Source organism: Emys orbicularis, chromosome 1 (genome assembly GCF_028017835.1).
Source record: "Emys orbicularis isolate rEmyOrb1 chromosome 1, rEmyOrb1.hap1, whole genome shotgun sequence".
Lineage (NCBI taxonomy): Eukaryota > Metazoa > Chordata > Testudines > Emydidae > Emys > Emys orbicularis.
The window spans coordinates 363733882-363755561 of NC_088683.1; the positions used below are offsets into that span (position 1 = coordinate 363733882).

The following is a 21680-nucleotide window of genomic DNA, read 5'->3' on the forward strand; positions in this document are numbered from 1 at the left end:
TTAAAAGTAAAGGACCCCCAGGCTTGGGCTGTGACTGCCCTGCTCTAAGCAATTTGTCCTCAATTGATACTCTCAGTAGTGTCCCGCCAAAGGCCCCCTCGTTGCAATGGGATATTGAGGGGAAAGGAAACCCAGTAACTAAACACATGTTAAGGTTCAGGGAGGAGTTGAAAGACACAATGGGTATTGAACAAATCAAACTGTCCAAGCAGAAGGCGTGGTATAATAAAAATACTTGAAAACACCTACCTGTGGTAAAAGATTTGGTGTTATTATTAAATCTCATGATGCACTGTCTGTTGCTAATGGGAAATCTTACAACAAAGGATTTGGTACTGATGGTAAATCGTATGAAAAGGTGTAAAATGCATGATTTTAGGGAAAAGCTTTCGGACATGCTACAAATAGTAAACAAGAAGCCCTATGGGGATACTGCTTCTCAGCTATCACCTGTAAACAGGCTCAAAGCTTGTCACAGTAGGGAAACCATAATAATTCTGGTCTTCTGTGTGGAAGGGGAAACTGAGGCACACCACTGTATGGCATTGATGAATATCTGTATTGAGTTATCACCAGCTGGAAAAGCACAATGGTTGACAGTGCTGCACAAATACAAAGAGAGGTTTTCTAGTGACCCAGAGAAGGCACACAGAACTTTATAAAAACACATGTGGAGAACACTACAATGTTTGCAACACTTAGGTGTTGTATGTTCCAAAGTTTAAGAAACTGCAGAAAAACCAGAGAGTCTCTGGATTAAGTTTAGAAGTGTGAGCAACAAGGGTGATGTCATGGTGGGAGTCTGCTATAGACCACCAGACCAGGGGGATAAGCTGGACAAGGCTTTCTTCTGGCAACTAGCAGAAGTTACTAAATCGCGGGCCCTGGTTCTCATGGGAGACTTTAATCACCCCAATATCTGCTGGGAGAGCAATACAGCGGTGCACAGATAATCCAGGAAGTTTTTGGAAAGTGTAGGGGACAATTTCCTGGTGCAAGTGCTGGAGGAACCAACTAGGGGCAGAGCTCTTCTAGCCCAGCTGCTCACAAACCAGGAAGAATTAGTAGGGGAAGCAAAAGTGGATGGGAACCTGGGAGGCAGTGACCATGAGATGGTCGAGTTCAGGATCCTGACACAAGGAAAAAAGGAGAGCAGCAGAATACGGACCCTGGACTTCAGAAAAGCAGGATTTGACTCCCTCAGGGAACTGATGGGCAGGATCCCCTGTGAGAATAACACGAGGGGGAAAGAGTCCAGGAGAGCTGGCTGTATTTTAAAGAATCCTTATTGAGGTTGCAGGAAAAAACCATCCCGATGTGTAGAAAGAATAGTAAATATGGCAGGCGACCAGCTTGGCTAAACAGTGAAATCCTTGCTGATCTTAAACGCAAAAAAGAAGCTTACAAGAAGTGGAAGATTGGACAAATGACCAGGGAGGAGTATAAAAATATTGCTCAGGCATGCAAGAGTGAAATCAGGAAGGCCAAATCACACTTGGAGTTGCAGCTAGCAAGAGATGTTAAGAGTAACAAGAAGGGTTTCTTCAGGTATGTTAGCAACAAGAAGAAAGTCAAGGAAAGTGTGGGCCCCTTACTGAATGAGGGAGGCAACTTAGTGACCGAGGATGTGGAAAAAGCTAATGTACTCAATGCTTTTTTTGCCTCTGTCTTCACAAACAAGGTCAGCTCCCAGACTGCTGCACTGGGCAGCACAGTATGGGGAGGAGGTGACCAGCCCTCTGTGGAGAAAGAAGTGGTTCGGGACTATTTAGAAAAACTGGATGAGCACAGGTCCATGGGGCCGGATGCGCTGCATCTGAGGGTGCTAAAGGAGTCGGTGGATGAGATTGCAGAGCCATTGGCCATTATCTTTGAAAACTCATGGCGATCGGGGGAGGTCCCGGATGACTGGAAAAAGGCTAATGTAGTGCCCATCTTTAAAAAAGGGAAGAAGGAGAATCCGGGGAACTACAGGCCAGTCAGCCTCACCTCAGTCCCTGGAAAAATCATGGAGCAGGACATCAAGGAATCAATTCTGAAGCACTTAGAGGAGAGGAAAGTGATCAGGAACAGTCAGCATGGATTCACCAAGGGCAAGTCATTCCTGACTAACCTAATTGCCTTCTATGATGAGATAACTGGCTCTGTGGATGAGGGGAAAGCAGTGGATGTGTTATTCCTTGACTTTAGCAAAGCATTTGATACGGTCTCCCACAGCATTCTTGCTGGCAAGTTAAAGAAGTATGGGCTGGATGAATGGACTATAAGGTGGATAGAAATCTGACTAGATCGTCGGCCCCAGTGGGTAGTGATCAATGGCTCCATGTCTAGTTGGCAGCCGGTATGAAGTGGAGTGCCCCAAGGGTCGGTCCTGGGGTCGGTTTTGTTCAATATCTTCATTAATGATCTGGAGGATGGCGTGGACTGCACTCTCAGCAAGTTTGCAGATGACACCAAAGTGGGAGGAGAGGTAGATACGCTGGAGGGTAGGGATAGGATACAGAGGGACCTAGACAAATTGGAGGATGGGCCAAAAGAAACCTAATGAGGTTCAACAAGGACAAGTGCAGAGTCCTGCACTTAGGACGGAAGAATCCCATGCACTGTTACAGACTAGGGACCGAATGGCTACGAAGCAGTTCTGCAGAAAAGTACCTAGGGGTTACAGTGGACGAGAAGCTGGATATGAGTCAACAGTGTGCTCTTGTTGCCAAGAAGGCTAACGGCATTTTGGGCTGTATAAGTAGGGGCATTGCCAGCAGATCGAGGGACATGATCATTCCCCTCTATTCGACATTGGTGAGGCCTCATCTGGAGTACTGTGTCCAGTTTGGGGTCCCACACTACAAGAAGGATGTGGAAAAATTGGAAAGAGACCAGCAGAGGGCAACAAAAATGATTAGGGGGTTGGAGCACATGACTTATGAGGAGAGGCTGAGGGAACTGGGTTTGTTTAGTCTGCGGAAGAGAAGAATGAGGGGGGATTTGATAGCTGCTTTCAACTACCTGAAAGGGGGTTCCAAAGCGGATGGATCTAGACTGTTCTCAGTGGTACCAGAGGACAGAACAAGGAGTAACGGTCTCAAGTTGCAGTGGGAGAGGTTTAGGTTGGATATTAGGAAAAACGTTTTCATTAGGAGGGTGGTGAAGCACCGGAATGGGTTACCTAGGGAGGTGGGAGAATCTTCTTCCTTAGAGGTTTTTAAGGTCAGGCTTGACAAAGCCCTGGCTGGGATGATTTAGTTGGGAATTGGTCCTGCTTTGAGCAGGACGTTGGACTAGACGACCTCCTGAGGTCCCTTCCAACCCTGATATTCTATGATTCTATGATTCTAAGGCCTTGTGCACACTCCCTCCAAATTAGTCAGTGACTAACACTCCTGCAGTAAACTAAGTGGGGAGATGTGACATTCTGCGCCCCAAAACAACTCCCTGGCACTCCCATATTTACCAAGATGATATGATTATGATATATTTTATACAAAGTATGTCATGTAAGGTATCAATCAAAAAGTTATGATTTGCTGAATATGATTACCCTCTTTGTATGCATGTATCATTTTTGTACCTAAAGTTCTGAAAGCGTGCGAGGGCATGTGACCAGCTCATGTGACACTGGATTCCATTTGTGCCTGTACTTTTCCACTAACTGTACTGGGGGCTTTTGCTTGGAAAAATGAAGTTCCCTCCACATGGAAGAAGCCATAAAAGGTGGAAGTAACAAAATCACTTGGCCTCACTCCCCCCCATAACTCAACACCTGGATAAACCTTAGGGACAAGGACCGAACCGGGGATTTGGTCCCAGGCTGAAGGGATTTCTAGCCTGTGTATGAAAAGGCAGGTGGACTGTTTGTACCATCAGGGTGACACACTGCACAGTTCAAATCCTGTCTAGTTTCTAGAACTCAGATAGTCATTTTGCTTTATTTCTTTGGCAATCTACTTTGATCTGTACATTTATTCCTTATAATCACTTAAAATCTATCCTTCTGTAGTTAATAAATCGGTTTTATATTTTTTTACCTAATACAGTGTGTTGTTTGAAATGCAAAAGGGAAACCTGCTCAGGAACAGGGGCTGGTGCATTGTCCTCTCCACATGGAGGGAGGGGCAGACTGGGTAAAAACTTACACTCGCCTGGCTTCTGACCAGGGTAAGACGGTACAGCTCTGGGATCCTAGGCTGGGGAGCTGGGGGGCGGGGGAATTTGCTGGAGCTTCTCTATTGTTGGCTCATGAGTGCCTAGTAAATGCATTCATGTAACTGCATCTGGGTGCATCCCTGGCTGTGTCTGGCTGTGGAAGTGCAAAACCTGGACTGGACTGCAGCTTGTCACAGCCTCACAGTGTGAGGGGGAGCCCAGGTTGGTATGCCAGAGGGCTCAGCGGTACCCCCGTTCCAGGTTGCATCCTGAACAAGTCTGTTACATCCACCTAACGAACAAGCCCTGCTAGACCGTGACTCCATTTCCTTCTTGTCATGCACTCAGTTACTAATGAAGAGACCGTGGTTACAGCAGGGAAATCAGGACTCCTGGGTTCTGTCTGTCGTTCTCTGTGTGACCTTCACCAGGTCACGTCTCCCTTTCCCTCAGTTTACCTATCAGTTAATGACGATATGTTCATAGTGACTTTCCTTTTCCAGTTGTTTTGAAGATCCATCATTGAAAGGTGCTAAACAATATGATAATAGTTACTGATGAGAATTACTGACTTCTGATCCCTTAGCGATAGCCCCGTGTGCCTGCAGAAAGTGTTTGTGTCTCCCCTCAGTCACCTTTCTCCAGATCTTTCTGTCTACTATCTACCTATTAATACTGGGTATTTACAGGGTATCAGACTATTATGCCTAGTTTTCTTACTAATCAACCACTTTTTAACTATACACAAATGTACAGAGCAGTCAATTCCTCTCTGACTCAGCGGAGAGCCCAAGGGTTCTCATCTCCCTTTGGGAAGGTCCCTTAATTACTGTTTACTCCTAAAGCTGGATAAATAGCACAGAAGTGCAGACATTGAAAGAGAGACATTGGCTAGAGTGTCTCTGGTCTCCAGCCTGTTTCCATTCAGATGCTGCTTCTCCCCTAGAGACTGAGTGAACCTCCATGGGACTGCACACAGCTATATTACAAATGGTGCACACCCCTGTGTCGGCTCTCAGTGTGGGATGCTGCTGCAGATGCTGGGGTGAGAGAGGTGTGGGAAACGGCTGCCTGTGGGGGGATTCCCAGAGAAGACACGCCTGTCTCAAAATTCACAGGTACCCATCTGTCATAAGCATACAGCTAAGGGTAGCATAAAATCCCTCTTTACCCTGTAAAGGGTTGATTCCTCTTTTACCTGTAAAGGGTTAAGAAGCTCAGATAACCTAGGTGGCACCTGACCAAAAGGACCAATAAGGGGAGAAGTGTTTCTGTCTGTGTCTCTCGGAGCCAGCCAGGAAACAGGGCAGGGGAAAATATATCTGAACTAAGCACCTAGTCTTGCAGAAATAGTTAGTAACAGAAGAAAAGAAATGCATTAGATTACCTTTTGTTTTCGCTTGTGAATTTTCCCTGTGCTAAGAGGGAGGTTTATCCCTGTTTTTGTAACTTTAAGGTTTTGCCTAGAGGGGAAATCCTCTGTGTACTTGAGTCTTTTGTTGTTCTGTAAAGTACTTACCATCCTTATTTTACAGGGGTGATTCTTTTACCTTTTCTTTAATTAAAATTCTTCTTTTAAGAACCTGATTGATTTTTCATTGTTCTTAAGATCCTAGGGTTTGGGTCTGTGTTCACCTGTACCAATTGGTGAGGATATTATTCTCAAGCCTCCCCAGGAAAGGGGGTGTAAGGATTTGGGGGGATATTTTGGGAAGGTAGGGCTCCAAGTGGCCCTCCCTGAATGTTTGTTTAAATCAATTGGTGGTGGCAGCATACTGTTCAAGGTGGAATTTGTGCCTGGGGAAAGTTTTTAACTGAAGCTAGTAAAAATAAACTTAGGGGGTCTTTCATGCGGGTCCCCACATCTGTAGCCCAGAGTTCAGAGTGGGGAAGGAACCCTGACACCATCTCTTGCTGAGGAGCTTACCTGCTCGACAAACCCAGTGCAAGGAGAGAGTGATGGGATAGAGAATAGGTCTGTGGTCCTTTCCACTCTGCGCAGCCATTAAACATGCCAGGGCCCTTGCCAGAGGGGATGTGTTTGCTCTGATATCACTGGCCAAAATGTCCCTCTTTGCTCTGCCCCTGGCTGATGGCCTCCAACCCCAAGGTGGCTGCAATTCAGTGGCACAGGGGATCCTTCAGGTTGAAAGGTGATAGTAGATGGACAATACAAGGTAAAATTCTGAGGCCGTGGCCCATATTTTCTCAGGTTCCACTGAGGCAAAACTCCCCTTGGAGTAAGAACTGAGTAAAGACCTCAGGAGCCAGCTGTGTGTGAGTTAATGCACATGGACTCTCACCTCCTCCTCTTGCATTTCAGGGCTCTGGCTGTTAACGGGGGGGGGAGGCTCTCACCTGACTTTCTGATAGAAAGCATGGCGGTGATAGGGCTCCTCACTGGAATAATTATATGAATTTTTCAACATGGGCATGACATCTTTTCTCCTGGCTTCATTCGAGAATTTGGCTGAACTGTTATGCCTGAAAGTTTCAAAAAAACAATTCAGCCAGAAGCAGACACCCAGTGCGGGAAATTTCAGTGCAAACGGTTAAAGTTTGCAAACTTATAAGCAACTGAAAATGACGTCTCCTAATTGAAGGTGTCAGACAGCTGTTAGGATATAGATATTCAGGACTGTCTGCAAAGGCCTATACTTTAAGAATTTAGGTGTATTCTTATCATTTAGCTAGTTATAGAGGTACAAAAGAAGAATTAAAATCAGTCTGCCCGTTTATAGGCCTTCTCTCACTATGATACTCTAAGGCAGTGGTCCCCAACCTTTTTCGTCTGGCGGGCGCCAGAGGTCGAGCCACGGAGGACCGTGGCAGCGGAGGAGCAGCCGCCAAAATGCCGCTGTCAAGTGGCAACGTCAATAGGCGTCACCGCCAAAATGCAGCCTACAAGCAGTGTCATCCAGAGGTGTCGCTGCCGAAATGCCGGCTAAAATATGGTTTGCATTCCATTCCTTGGATCATCTTTTTCACTCACCTCTGGATCCTTTCCATTTTCTCTACATCTTTTCCACACAGCGGTGACCAATATTGCACACAGCACTCCAGCTGAGACCTAAACAGCGCTGAGAAGAGCGGTACTATCACTTACCATGACTTGCACACTATGCCTCTGTTAATGCAACCCAAAATTGCATTTCCTTTTTTTCGAACAGCAAAAGAATCCACACCCCTGAGAGCTGTCGCTATATCAACCTCACCCCGATGTAAACAGCATGAGGTCGATGGAACAATTCTTCTATCGACCTTGCTACCACCTCTCGGGGAGGTGAATTACCTATGCTGACGGGAGAACCACTGTCATCCATATAAGTAGTGTCTATACTTAAGCGCTTTGCAGCGCTGCTGTAGTGTTTTAAGTGTAGACAAGCCCTCAAGCAGATCTTCCACAAAAGCATCCAGTCTGGATCTGCAGACATGGGGAGTTGGAGAATCCACCACTTCCCTTTCCAGTTTTTCCCACCGGTTAATCACCCTGAGTACTAATCATTTGGCCCTTATACCTGATTGGAATTTGTCTGGCTTCAGCTTCCAGACATTGGCTCTTCCTCTGCCTTTCTAAACTAGATTACAGAGCCCATTAGCACCCTTGGTTTTCTCCCCATGGAAGTCTCTGCTTGATTGTCTTTTTGAGGAGATAAATAGATGAAGCTCTTTAAATCTCTCTCTGTGTCAGGCATCTTCTCCAGTCTCCAATCATTTTTGTGTTTTTTTCTGCACCCTGTCCAATATTTCAACATCCTTTTTGAAATGTGGACACCAGAACTTGACGCAGTCGCTTTCATCAACACAACGTGCAGAGGTAAAATCCTTCCCCTGCTCCAATGCACTACTCCCCTGATTATGCCTCCAAGGATCGCATTAGCCCTTTTGGCCACAGCATCACACTGGGAACTTACGATGAGTTAGTTGTCCACAATGACCCCTAAATCGTTTTCAGGGTCTTCGTGTTCCATAATACAGTGCCCTAGCCTGGGGGTGGGGCCTGCATTCCCTGTTCCGAGCAGACCACTTTACATTTGACTGTATTAAACCATTTTGTTTGGATGGGCCCAGCTCAACAAATGCTCCAGATCAGTAGTTATGCCTGCCCTGGCCGCCTCATTGTAACCACTCTGCCAATCTTGGGGTCATCCGCAAATTTTACTTGCAACGATTTTCTATTTGCTTCCAGATCATTGATGAAAATATTGAATAGCATCTGGCCTAGGATTGATCCCTGCAGAACCCCACTAGAAACACCCCCATTTACTGACAATGGCCCATTGACAACTGCTTTCTGAGATCTGTCAGATAGCCAGCTTTTAGTCCATTTAACATTTAACAAAATCTACTGATATTGTATAGTGTTCATTTTTTTAATTGAATGTTTTTCCCTACTAAATCGAATGAGATGTGTGGTTGATCGGTCAGTTCGTAACTCTGGTGTTTGTAATTCTAAGGTTCTACTCTAGATATTGGTTAACATGCTCCTTGACTGCTAATAGACTGGAAAGGGTTTCATTACCACATATGATATGAGTACCTCATACTGCTTCTTTCCAAATGCAGAACAAAAATAGTTCTTGAACACATCGACCTTTTCTGCAAGATTAACAAACTTCCAATTTGTATTGCTTGCCAATTATTTTCCCTTTTTCCCATTTGTTATATGTTGCTTTTCCCCCCTTAATTCCTGCCTTCACTTTCCTACTGAACTGGGTTTTTAACCAAAGTTCCACTTCCTTGATTGTGGAATCATGGCTTTTTAGCTCTTTAATAAACTCTTCTTAAAGAACTCCCATTTTTCATTCCCATTTTTCTGTCTAAATTTTTTCTCCCAATCAGTTTTGCTGATAATTTGCCTCAGCTTTGGGGAATTAGCCCTTTTGAAGGGTATCTGTAGATAGCTATTACTGGTTGGGAACTGTTCTCTGTTTGTTCATTTTAATGTAATCAGTTCCATTCTTTTATTTTGTTCTCCTCTATCCTATGCCCCCTTATTTGTCTCTTCTCTACACTAAACAGTCCCAGACTTTTCAGTCTGTCCGCATATGGCAGCCTCCCCCATTCTCATAGCCTGTCTCAGAAAACCCATTTCTATCGGCTATATCCTTTATAGAGGCTGAGTGACCAAAACTGAGCGCGTCTCCAGAGCAGGAAATTCTCCATCCCATTCCTTAGGCACTAGAACTTTATCTTTGTTGAGGCCACTACTGCAAATGAGCAGGTGTTTCCATGGAGCTGCTATCAGTGACATCCAAGACTTTTCCCTGAGGTGTGTTCTAGTTGGGATTTTTCCTCCGGCACATGTCTTGGCAAAGGTTTTTTCCCCCCCACTCTCAGATTTTCAGTAACTAGGTGAATGGAGACTCCCTACAGCATGGCTCTGTAGCCTGGCTTTCATTGCATTAAGGCTATGTCTACATTGGAAGATTTTTTTCACTGAAAGTTTAATCAATGACCAAAAAGCCTTTAAAGAAAACTGTTGTTGCACGTTCACACTGTCTTTCTCTTTTGGCATAGCACATCAACACGCGGGACCATTGCAGCAACAGTGAGACTAATGCACTGTGGGTAACTATCCCACAGTTCAGGTCTGCATCTTGTGCTCATAGGTGTTGTGGGAAGGCAGAGTGGATCATGGCACATCATGGCTCCGGGCTCAATGTCCCATGATGCATTGCTTTCCGTCCCAGCATTCCATGTGCTTCCATCTCCAGTTTGCAGCATTTTTCAACGTCCCTTGTTTTCTGCTCAGCCCACCACCTCTATCTGCAGGAACGGATCCCGCACTGCTCTGCCAGCTGTCAGAAGCACATCACGAATGGCAATGGAATCAATCTTGAAGTTGTGAAGGCAGCGGGAGTCACAGTTGCCTGACGTGGTGTCTGACATGAATAACAGCAGCATTAGATTGCTTTTGGGATTCACAGAAGAGCTGAGCATGGTGGAACATCGCTTTTGGGCTCGAGAAACTAGCACTGAGTGGTGGAATCGCATCGTTATGCAGGTCTGAGATGACCGGCAGTGGCTGCAGAACTTTTGGATGTGGAAAGCCACCTTCCTGGAATGGTGTACTGAGCTCCCACCAGCCCTGTGGTGCAAGGACACCCAAATGAGAGCTGCACTGTCAGTGGAGAAGCGCTTGGCGATCACATTGTGGAAGCTGGCGACTCCAGGCTGCTACTGGTCGGTCGCAAATCACTTTGGAGTTGGGAGGTCGACCGTTGGGGCTGCATTAATGCAAGTGTTCAGTGCCATTAATCACATCCTTCTGTGCAAGACCGTAACTCTTGGCAACGTGCGTGATATTGTGGATGGCTTTGCAGAAATGGGTTTCCCCAACTGTGGAGGGGCGATAGATAGCACGCATATTCCAATTTTGCCACCGGATGCCTTTTGATGAAATATATCAATCGGAAGGGGTACTTCTCCACGGTGGATCACTGTGGGCGTTTCATTGACATCAGTGCAGGGTGACCCAGGAAAGTGAATGACGCATGAATCTTTAGGAACACCGGCCTTTACAGAAAGCTGAAAGCAGGGACTTTCTTTCCAGACACGTGGTTGCTGATTTTGAGCAGCCAGATACCAAGGCTGTTAGAGGGGCACAATGGGGGGCAATTCGAATCAGGAAGGCTTTGCGGCAACACTGTGAAAATGAGAACGAGTAATGTTTATTGCTATGCATGGGATTGTAATACATAATGAAGTCCAGTTTTGGTAGGGTAGGAAGCAGTTGTGATTGTTCAGGCCCAGGGTTCAATGTAAGGAAATGATCAAACTGCCTGCTACTTTGCTTTCTGCTATCATAACTTCAACGGAAACAAATAAAGACTGATTAATAGTCAAATAACTGCTTTTAATGCCAAAAAACCCACAATACCATGCATACACACAGCTGAACATAAGTCCAGTTTTCATTTCAAAAGGTGTCTGTGGAGATGGAGTGAACGGTAAAGTGAGGAGTCCCAGAAATTGGAAAGGAATGTGTGGGTGGAGTTTGGGGAGGACATGGGAAAGAGTTCTGAATGTGCTGAAGGGGAGGGAGGACACCCATCTGCTCAGTCTGGAGCATCAAGAGGGACTGCAGCATGTTGGTTTGCCGCTCCAATACTTTTATCAGCCTCTCGATTGCATCCCTAGTGTATGCCTCATTTTCTTTTCTTTCCTGTTTGTCGCTTTCCCTCCACTGCCTGCATTCCGTCTTGTCTGCAGCAGAGTACTGCAGCACCTCCCAGAACATATCTTCCTTGCTCCATCTTGGGCACTTTCTTATCTGGCAGAGACGCTCGGCTGGAGTGGACGGGGTGTCTCCTTTCAAGGACATATCTGGAGAAGCACAAGAAGCAATAAAGAGAAGCATTATTGTTAACTAGATGTACAGCATTGAAAAACTACATTAAAATACACTGCTGGTAACACACCAGTCACTTTCCAGCTGAACCTTGAGAAGCACACATGCCAGCAAACACTGGAAGCATGGTGAGTGTTCCCATGGGTAGGGGACCTTAGGTGTGGGAGAAAAGCAATGGGCCAATTACAGTGATAAAATCAAGCACGGTGTCTACACTGGCACTTCGGCAACGAAAATTTTGCGTAAAAAGCCTTACATGTCTCGTCAAGGTGCCTTTATTACGTCAGTGAAACTGAGGAGTTCCATCATCGAAGGTGGCTGTGTAGTCTTTACACCTCCACTAGTTAATCACCAAATCTTGCCTTTTGGTGAAAAAACTTGGTAGTGTAGACAAGGCCTTGAGAACAATAAGAGATAACCAGTATACACTCGTCTTTCCTGTTGGTGCCTCCTAAGATTTCCGACACCATGACGTGTAGGAATTATTGACACAGGGAGCACCAAAAAATATGGAATTGGCATTAGGAGGGTCAGGTGTTCTTAATTCATTCATCTGAATAATGAAAATGTCATTTTTCAGTGTGTGAAGAGCGACCAATCTGTTTCATCCATGAGAACAGCCTGCAGTAGTGCATGAAGTGTCTCATATTAACATTTTCTCTCCATCCTAGACACTGGGCACATACAGGAAGTCAGGGGAACGTACCGTACATGCAGGAAACATCATTGTGCCTCAGCGTTGGACACCTTCTCTCCTACTCCATGTCAGATTCCAACTCAACCGATTTCACCAACCCCACCACCTTCATCCTGCTGGGCATTCCTGGCCTGGAGGCAGCCCATGTCTGGATCTCCATCCCCTTCTGCGTGATCTATGCCATAGCCATCTTGGGGAACTTCACCATCCTGTTCATTGTAAAGATGGAGCCGAGTCTCCATGAGCCCATGTACTATTTCCTCTGCATGCTGGCTGTCACCGACCTGGTCCTGTCTACATCCGTCCTACCCAAAATATTGAGCATCTTCTGGTTCAATTCCAGGGAGATCAATTTCAGTGCATGCCTCACCCAGATGTACTTCTTTCTCAGCTTCTTTGTGATAGAGTCTGGGATCCTTGTGGCCATGGCTTTTGATCGCTACGTGGCCATCTGCCATCCCCTGAGACATTCCACCATCCTGACAAACCCTGTGGTGGCCAAAATTGGCCTGACCGTGGTGCTGCGGGGTGTCATGCTTGTACTGCCACATCCTTTCCTGGCGAGGATGTGGCCATATTGCAGAACCAACATCATTCCAAACACATACTGTGAGCACATAGCTGTGGTGAAGCTGGCCTGTGCCGACATCAGCCTCAGTAGTTACTACAGCCTCGCTGTGGCATTCTTGGTTATCGGTATGGATGTGTTTTTTATCGCCCTGTCCTATACCCAGATCCTCAGGGCCATCTTCAGACTCCCAACAAAGGACGCCCGTCTCAAGACTTTTGGGACCTGCGGCTCCCATCTCTGTGTCATCTTAGCCTCTTACATCCCACATCTCTTCGCCACCCTCACACAACGGTTTGGGCACACTGTGGCCCTGCATTTGCGCGTTCTCATGGCAAACATGTACCTCCTGGTGCCCCCCATGCTAAACCCCATCATCTACGGGGCGAAGACCCAACAGATCTGGGATAGGCTCCTCCAGCTCTTTACTCATAAAGGGACCTAAAGTTTTCTCCTGGTGCTCTGGCTCTCAGACTGAGCTCTATGCAGAGCTGGCTGGTGACATGATGTTGGGCCCGCTTCTCTGAATCACTGACTGGCCAGTCAAAGAGACATTAAATCCTTGCCTGACCTTACTGTGCTGTGTCAGTGTGACAAACTGGCGAAACTGTCTATGTACAACTCATAGGGTTGCCATATTTCTAATTGCTGATAACTGGAAGCCTGAGGCCCCGCCTCTCTGCCCTGCCTCTTCCCCCAGATTCCGCCCCTGCTCTACCTCTTCCCCTCAAAGCCCCACCCCTCACTCGTTCCTCTCCTCCCCACCCCCTGTCACTCTCTGGATCATCCCTGTGACACTCTGCACCCCAAAGCACCCCATATTTACCCTGGTGATGTAATTATGGTATGTTTTGTACTAAGTAGGCCCTGTGACGTATCATTGTAAAAGTCTTAATCTGCTAAACATTGTTATCTATGTGAAGCTATGAAATCTTGCTCTGTGTGTGTTACAAAGTGCGATGTGAGGCTGGAAACACCCAAAACCAGCCTTTCAGGTATGTCAAAGGAGTAGCCAGACAGTGTTAATTGCTGTTGTCAACACTCATCCAGGGAAGAATCCACTAGCACAGGAACTCTGTATAAGAAAACCTCCTCGGAGGGAGTATGGAGACAATGGAGAATGTTTGGCCAATGAGGGAAGCCTACCCACATCACATACACCGACTTTCCAGCAAGCTGGAAGAAACTATAAAAGATGGGGAGTGACATCATCACTTGTCTTCACTCCCCCACAACTCAGCACCTGCAAGAAGCTCTTGAAGACCAAGGACTTTGAATGGGGGAGGGGAACCCAGTCTGCAAAGCAGATGCAGTCTGTGTCTCAAGACTCTGTAAGCCTGCTTATATCATCAGTCAGCATGAGCTATTGCTAATTCAAATCCTATCTAGTGTGTACAGGTCTTAGACTGCAAATTTGTTTGATTTCCTAGGTAACCTGCTTTGATCAGTTTGTTGTATCTTATAATCACTTAACATCTATCCTTCTGTAGTTAATAAAGCTCATATTAACTTAATCAGTGTGTTTTTCAGAGAAGTGTTTGGGAATCTTAGCTCTGTTAACAAAGGATGGTGAATACCTTCCCTCCATCGAGGGGGGAGAGGACTATTTAATGAGTTTACGCTGTACAGATCGCTGTGCAGTGCAAGATGGTCTAAATCTGGGTTTACGCTCCAGTAGGGGTGCAAGGCTGGCGAGCTGGGAAATTGGCTGATGCCTCCATTGTTGGTCCATGAGTGGCTTAGGTAAAGTACTCAGGTAACTTAGTTGGGTGTGTGGCGCCACGTGCTGTCGTGTTGGGTGATAACAGGGCCCAGAGGGGCTGGCTGTGTGGCACCAGCAGAGCAGGGGGAGAGGCCAACCCAGCTGAATGGTTTGGGGGCACAGCGGTTCCAACAGCTTCCAGGCTTCACCCCACGGATACATCCCGTCACAATCTCCACCGCCCCTCCTCCCCCCGCTGGGCTCCCTCTGCTCCTGGGCTGGGACGGGAGCTGCTGAAGCCCGACAAAGAGCCTGACTGTGGGTAGGAGGCTGCCCCGGTTAATGACTCAATGCCTCCCTCCACCCTGAAGTAATCGGACATCATTATATGTAGAGATATGAATAGAAAGCTGTTCCCCAACCCACATGGTGAATCTCTGAGGCAAGAAAATCTGCCAATAAGCACAGGACCCACCAAGATAGAGGAGGAACTTTGTCCCAACAGGTAACTCTTCCATTCATCAGCATAAGGTAATTATCCATTAAGCGGTTCATAGGTAGTTTACTACAAACCTCAGATAGAAGTAGAGACAATGATGTTATTACACCCAAGTTTAATTTAAATGTTAATATTTTCTTTTGATCTTTGAATCAACAGATATACCAATAGACAGGGACCATCTGATTACATGGTTAACATCTAACACAATATAAGTAAATGCAAATTAGCATTACCTCGAATTCTCTAACAATACAGGTTTGCATTTCAAAGCTCTAGTCCATTTACCATGGCTATGTTGTTACTTATAGGGAATGGCCCTAATTATCATTTATATACTTCTCTAATGTCTTTAAATGTTGAATTTGGGTCAATTAGCTTGCTAGTTGCACAACCCTTTCTGAGCCTGTGTCACACCTCTTAACTCATGTTTGATTGTATGAACCATCTGTATCCTTATGTCTTTGGGCTTTTACTCTTTGGACAGGCTCCTTGTGCTCAGAGGCAGGAGGCTAGGGCAGCCAGAAGAAAGGAGTAACTGCATTCTAGATAAAGCCAGTTTTCTCCAGCTTCTCTGCTGAGGGGTGGGCTTGGAACCTCCCCAGAAGAGGGAACAGAGAGAGGATGGTTTGCTCCAGCCCTTTAAAAACACAGAGACTGGATGAGTCAGAAGAAGCTGGGGCAGGAGAGAGGCACAAGGACGGCAGAGGGGCTCTTTAGTTGCAGAGCTCTGGCTGCAGCAGAGAGACACACTCCAGATGGAGGAGAAGTCTGGAGTTGCAGGAGGTGGCTCCTGGACACCTTAGAGGGATCTGACCAAATCCCAAAGAACGCTCCGGGGCAGTGAGGACACTGAGGCAGGGAATGGTGGGCAGGAGTTGTATTGTATTTAACTGGATCTGGGTATCTCTTGTGCTCTCTAAAGTGGAGGGATTGGTTTACAACCCGTTTTGCAATGCCCGGGGCTGTTTGCTTTAACGATCCTGTGCCCAAAAAGAGACAAACTGGGAACAGAGTGTGCCCAAGGAGGAGCTCTCATAGTGTGTGTTGAAGCAATTGGAAAGTCTGGGGGAGCCGAGCCAGAACTAGTCTCAGGTCCCTGGAGCTTGGCGTGCAGGTCTCTGCTCCCAGAGGGAGGTGCTAGAATGGAAGCTCCACCCTGAGCATGGGCCTAGAAAACCAGAGCGAGAGTAGGGCCTGAACCCTGCTCCAACTCAAAAACACATGGGTCAAGTATGTGGGACCCAAACACAGCTGCCTGGCAGGTGTCCGGGTGCGGGAACTTCAGTGGGGCTGTTACAGCAAACCTGGAGCTGGTGCGATCCCAAACCTGCAGGGAGGTGCCCACAAGATGTTCTCTTCACCCTAATGTGGCCCACTCTCCTCTGCCCTCAATGTTTCTCCGAGTGCTCCAGTTGCCAGACTGATCCAGCCAGAATCCCTGAAGGAGACGTTTCCTGAACTAGGCAGTGCCGGTTTAGCGTCAGGGAGAGGAATGGAAGAGGCAGGGAATCCCTGTTCTATTGGATTTCATCCCTTCTAATGTAGCACTGTGAACCACTGCAGCTGAGCAGTGATCTGGCTGGGCAAGAAGCAGTGCACACTAGTCTGGTTATTAATCCAGGTAAAACGAAGTCCCTGGCCATTACCATCAAGCAGCCAGCAAGTGCAAATTGCAACCAGCTCAGTATTAACCTGACTAGAGGGATTGCTGTGCAGCTGGCAGCTTCATAGACAGGGCTGGAGGCTGCTTGAAAGATGTGGGCGCTCCCTTTATACAGCGCAGCCCTTGGGGGGATGTCATGCCCACAAGTTGCTACAAAGCTGCAGATCTACAGAACAATGGGTCCCCCGGCTCCAGTGGATGGAAGCAAAATGTGGGAGACTGAGAAAGGCTGAGGAACTCTGGGCTGATGTTTTCAATGTTTGTGTCTCCAGCAGCTTCTCCGTATCAAGATCAACAGCACAAGATCAGGAGTGAGGATATATTGAACCCACAACTGCCCCCATCAGCTGTGTCAGTTTTGGCAGCTTTTCTTGCTGGGGACACATTGCTAGAGTGAAAGACCAGCAAGTTCTGAAGTGGGCACACCGAAGAATGCCATGATATGGCCAGTAATCACCTGTGCGCCAAAAGCTTTGGTGGCACAAACAGACCAGATGCTGCAACCTGACCCTCTTAAGCACTTTCCCAAAGATCAATCCGGCAGCGCTTGGTTTGCAAGGAGGATACATCCCTTTGGGATTTGCCATGAAGATGTTGATAATGCCTGTTGGGACGAACGGCTCCCCAGATACTGTGGCAAAAGGGCTGTTGATCCAGATGTGTGTGAGGCTGAGGTCTGACAAATGGAAAGAGCAGGTGACACTCACTGAACAAGGAAAGTGAGAGGGACATTTTCAGGGGGTCACATATTGCCCGTGTGATGGGTAGCGGGGAAAACACTCTTTCAATTGCCTTTGCTCTGTACGTCAGCTTCCTTTTCTCCTGGGGTACAGACCAGAACATAGTCTTTTTCAGGACATGGATGTATGTCTTACATAAAAATACAAACTTAGATCTAAGAGAGCTCTAGTTTGATAGATTTGCTGTGACACACTGTACCCCCAAAGCAACACCCTGGCACCCCCATATTCACCACATTTATATAGTTGCCACAAATCTTGTAGAAACTATGTCATGTGAGGTGTCAATGAATATGATTATCCTATTTGTATGCATGTCTCATTTTTGTATCTGAAGTTTTGAAATACAGGTACATAGACAATATTCATATGTGTTTGTTCCTGTGGTAACTCCCACAAGGTAGTTTACATGCAGTCGAGCAGTATTCAAGTTGATGGCCCATAAATGAGCACAGTGGGCCATGGGAGAAGCTTATCCCCACTTGATGGACTTTCCTGTAGACATTAGAGGGTCCTGTGGCACCTTTAAGACTAACAGAAGTATTGGAGCATAAGCTTTCGTGGGTGACGCAAGACTGATGAAGTGGGCATTCACCCACGAAAGCTTATGCTCCCAATACTTCTGTTAGTCTTAAAGGTGCCACAGGATTCTCTGTTGCTTTTTATAGATTCAGACTAACAGGGCTACCCCTCTGATACCTGTAGACATTGTAGCCAGAATACGGGTAATGGCCCCTGCTATGACTCACTGAAGCACGCAAGGGAATGTGACCAGCTCATGTGACACTGGACTCCATCTTGTGCCTGTACTTTCCCACTGACTGAGCTGGGGGCTTTGTTTGTGACAATGAAGTTCCCTGCACCTGGCAGAAGCTATAAAAGGGGGAAGTGACATCATCACTTGGGCTCACTCCCCCCACAACTCAACACCTCAAAATACGGCTAGAGGAAAAAGATTTTGACTGGGGAGCTGGTCCCAGGCTGGAAAGGAGAAATCCTGGCCCGTGAATGGAAGATTGTTGAACTGTTTATATCATCACTGAGGTAGAGCTTCAGTCAAACCCTATACTCTATAGTTTATAGAACTCAAATTGCAATTTACCTTTATTTCTTAGGTAATCTACTTTGATCTGTACACTTATTAGTTATTATCACTTAAAATCTACCCTTCTGTAGTTAAGAAATCTGTTTTATGTTTTTTACCTAAAAGAGTGTGTTGTTTGAAATGCAAAAGGGAAATCTGCTCAAGAAGAGGGGCTGGTGCATTGTCCTCTCCACACTGAGGGAGGAGCACAGTGGGTAATAAACTTCCACTGGTCAGGCTTCATAGGTCCTAAGCTGAGGAACTGGCTGGAGCCTCTCTATTCAACAAAAGCATTCATGTAACTCAGCCGGGTGTGTCCCTGCCTGTGAATGTTTGTGTCAGTGCAGGACCTGGAGGGGTCTGCAACTTGTCACATAATCACAGTGTGAGAGGGGACTCAGATTAGTGTGCCAGAGGGCTCAGTGGTACCCCAGTTCCAGGTTGCACTCCAGGAAAGTCTGTCAAGGCAAGCAGGGTGAAATGCACAACTTCTTGTTCTAAGTGAGAGTTGCACTTCATACACTGGTGTAGAAATTTTAAGTGAGACTTTAAGTGTGGTGGGTGGAGATCAGTCAAAGAGCTTACCAGTTTTTTTATTTTCTGTTTGCTTACTTTGGGAAAAGGAAGTAGGGAAAGAAAAGCAGCAAGATGAGTGCAAAGAGTGACAGGATTGTGAAATCGGAGCTATTCAGATTGCAGGCAGTAGAAAAAGAACATAGGAGAATTTTGCCGCTAATGCAGGCAGAGGCTGCCAGAGAGGAGGCTGAACACAGAAGGGCTTGGAACTAAAATAACAAGAAACTGAGAAGAAAGAGAGAGAGTGGAATCACCAATTGGAATTGCTGTAAAAGCAGAACCAGAACCTTCCCACTCCACTGATTCCTGCCTCTCCAAAAATCCTCAAATGAGAACAGCTGTGTCCTGCATACAACAAGGCAGGGGATATTGCTGAATACTTCACTACCTTTGAGAGGCTGTGTGTGATTCATAAGATTCCTGATGACCAGAAGATGCCCACTTTAGTTGCTAATTTAACTGGTAAAGCACTGGATATAGTCAATAAAATGCCAACTGCTGATGCTTTAGATAATTGTAAATTCAAAGAAATGGTTTTGAAACAATTTCAGATTACCCGTGAAACATTTAGAATGAAATTTAGGAATCTTAAGAGGGGTGCTGGTGTGTAAAGTGAAATATGTAAACAAAATGAAAGATTTAATGGGAAACTGAGTAAGGGGCACAGATGTTACAAGCTTTGAAGGAACGTTTGACCTAGTTGGTCAGGAGCACGTCTTAAACATATTTAAAGATCACGTGAAAAAGTGTCTATGGGACAAAAAGTTGAAAACGGTGGATAGATGGCTTCTCTAGCTGAGGATTTTGAGCAGACACAAGCCTCTATTGTGAATAAACTACAGACGGAGGGGTTTACACTGGGTGGGAAGCATGGTCCCATTTTACCCCATTCCTCTAATCCCCAACCCTAATCTGCTGGAAAAACAAAAGACTCCAGGAGCTGCTATCATTATAATTCCACTAATCACCCGAGGGATAAACGCCCTGTGCTCAGAGGAAGCAGGCAGCAGGTACGCCATGTGAATGCTGCAATTCTGAGCACAGAAGCCCCTCAGGCACCTGTCACGTATCGTACTACGTTTGTAAAATTAGCCTCTGCAAAACTAGGCATGAAACACTTAAAGGCGGTCAGCATTAATGGCAGGAAACACCTTGAGTGGGAAGATCCAGGGGCAGAAATTTCAGTGGTTAGGAGGACTATAGTGCAACAAGGTGACATACTGACAGGACAGATGGCAGAGTTTTTATAATTTGGTGGTTACATAATCCTTATGTCCCTGGGATTGCACACAGCTATATTGTAAACGGTGACTTTGGCTGAAGTGCACATAGAAACCGAGGGTTTGGAAGCTGTCTTATCAGTGGGGATATTAGAAGATAACCCTATTGCTATGCTAATTGGCAATGATTTCTTCCATGTAGCTCAGGCAGTTAAAGTGTTCGCCTGCATCAAAAAGGAGCATTCTGCTGGGACCGCAGAGGGAAAGGGGAAAGTCCCAGGAACTGCTGAAGGAATGAGAGAGTCTCCTTGATTCCCCTGCAGCAGTGGGAAGCTGCATGCTTCCAGGGGTCGGGGTGGTTGAGACCAGCTCCTGCCCTTCAGCTGAAGGCAGCGCTGCCTCAGGGAGAAAAATGTCCATGTTGCAGCTAAACAAGAGATAAATCCAATGCCAAAGAGCACAAGGAGATGTGTCCCAGAGGGGAGCCCAGAGAAGTGTGATAGAATCATAGAAACCACTGAGGAGGTGGGTGTGGGTTCCTTTAACACTGCAGCAGGAGGCAACACCACCTCAGGAAGGGAGCGGGGTGTGGAGCCTGCCACTGAGACAACTGTCCAGGCTGTTAGCTGTGAGCCCTTCACGGCTGACGAGGGGATAGTTCCCACTCTAGAGATCATAGGGTTATGTGTCCTAGAGGGGGCCCAGAGGAGGAAACTGGGGGAGGAATAGTGGGAGTACAGGAATGTCTCCTCACTGCTCACATGGGGGAAGATGCCCAGGGCAGAATGGCTGATTCAGCATTTGTGCTCACAGGCACCCAACCTGTGGCTCAGACTTCAAGAGGGAACTGTGTAACTGACCTACCAGAGGGGAACAGTCACACAACTGACCTCTGGGGGATAGAAAAGGGGGTGATGGAGGGAACGCCAATCCGGCTCCCGATTTCTCAGGACTTTGTTCCTGACACGCTTGTGAAAACTAACTCTGTGTCTTTCAGACAGGATGCAGGTCCAACTGAATCAATGGTTGTCTGTGGAAATGCTAATGACCCAACTGACAGAGGGGAGGAGGAAATTCCCTGGGTTGCGAAGACATAGAAAGAAGCCATGAAAGACGCCCCTGTTAGCCCAGACAGCACAGATCACAACCCTCTAGGAAAGGGGAGGGGAAGGTCCCAGTGCTGGATGTGGGGATCACAAAGGAAGTCCAAGGGGGGGGGGATTATTTCCATGGGTATAACCCTGGGGTTGGGAAGCAGCTCTGCATGTAAACATGTAAAGCCCACTTACCTCATCAGACCCCGGCATACCAAGACCCCAAAGATCGCCTTAGACTGAGATCCCTCCTGAAAGGGTGTGACATTATTGACATGGACTGTGACCGTATAGATCATTGTTGCAAACAAAGTCCTATAGTGGCACCAAATCTTGT

General features: G+C 46.6%; 1 protein-coding gene across 1 annotated transcript; it reads left to right on the top strand.

Moving 5' to 3' along the window:
- Positions 1–12208: 12208 nt before the first annotated feature.
- Positions 12209–13207, top strand: LOC135895530 (olfactory receptor 52R1-like). Its single transcript, XM_065423647.1, has one exon. The coding sequence runs from the start codon at positions 12209–12211 to the stop codon at positions 13205–13207; it is 999 nt and encodes a 332-aa protein (XP_065279719.1).
- Positions 13208–21680: the final 8473 nt, after the last annotated feature.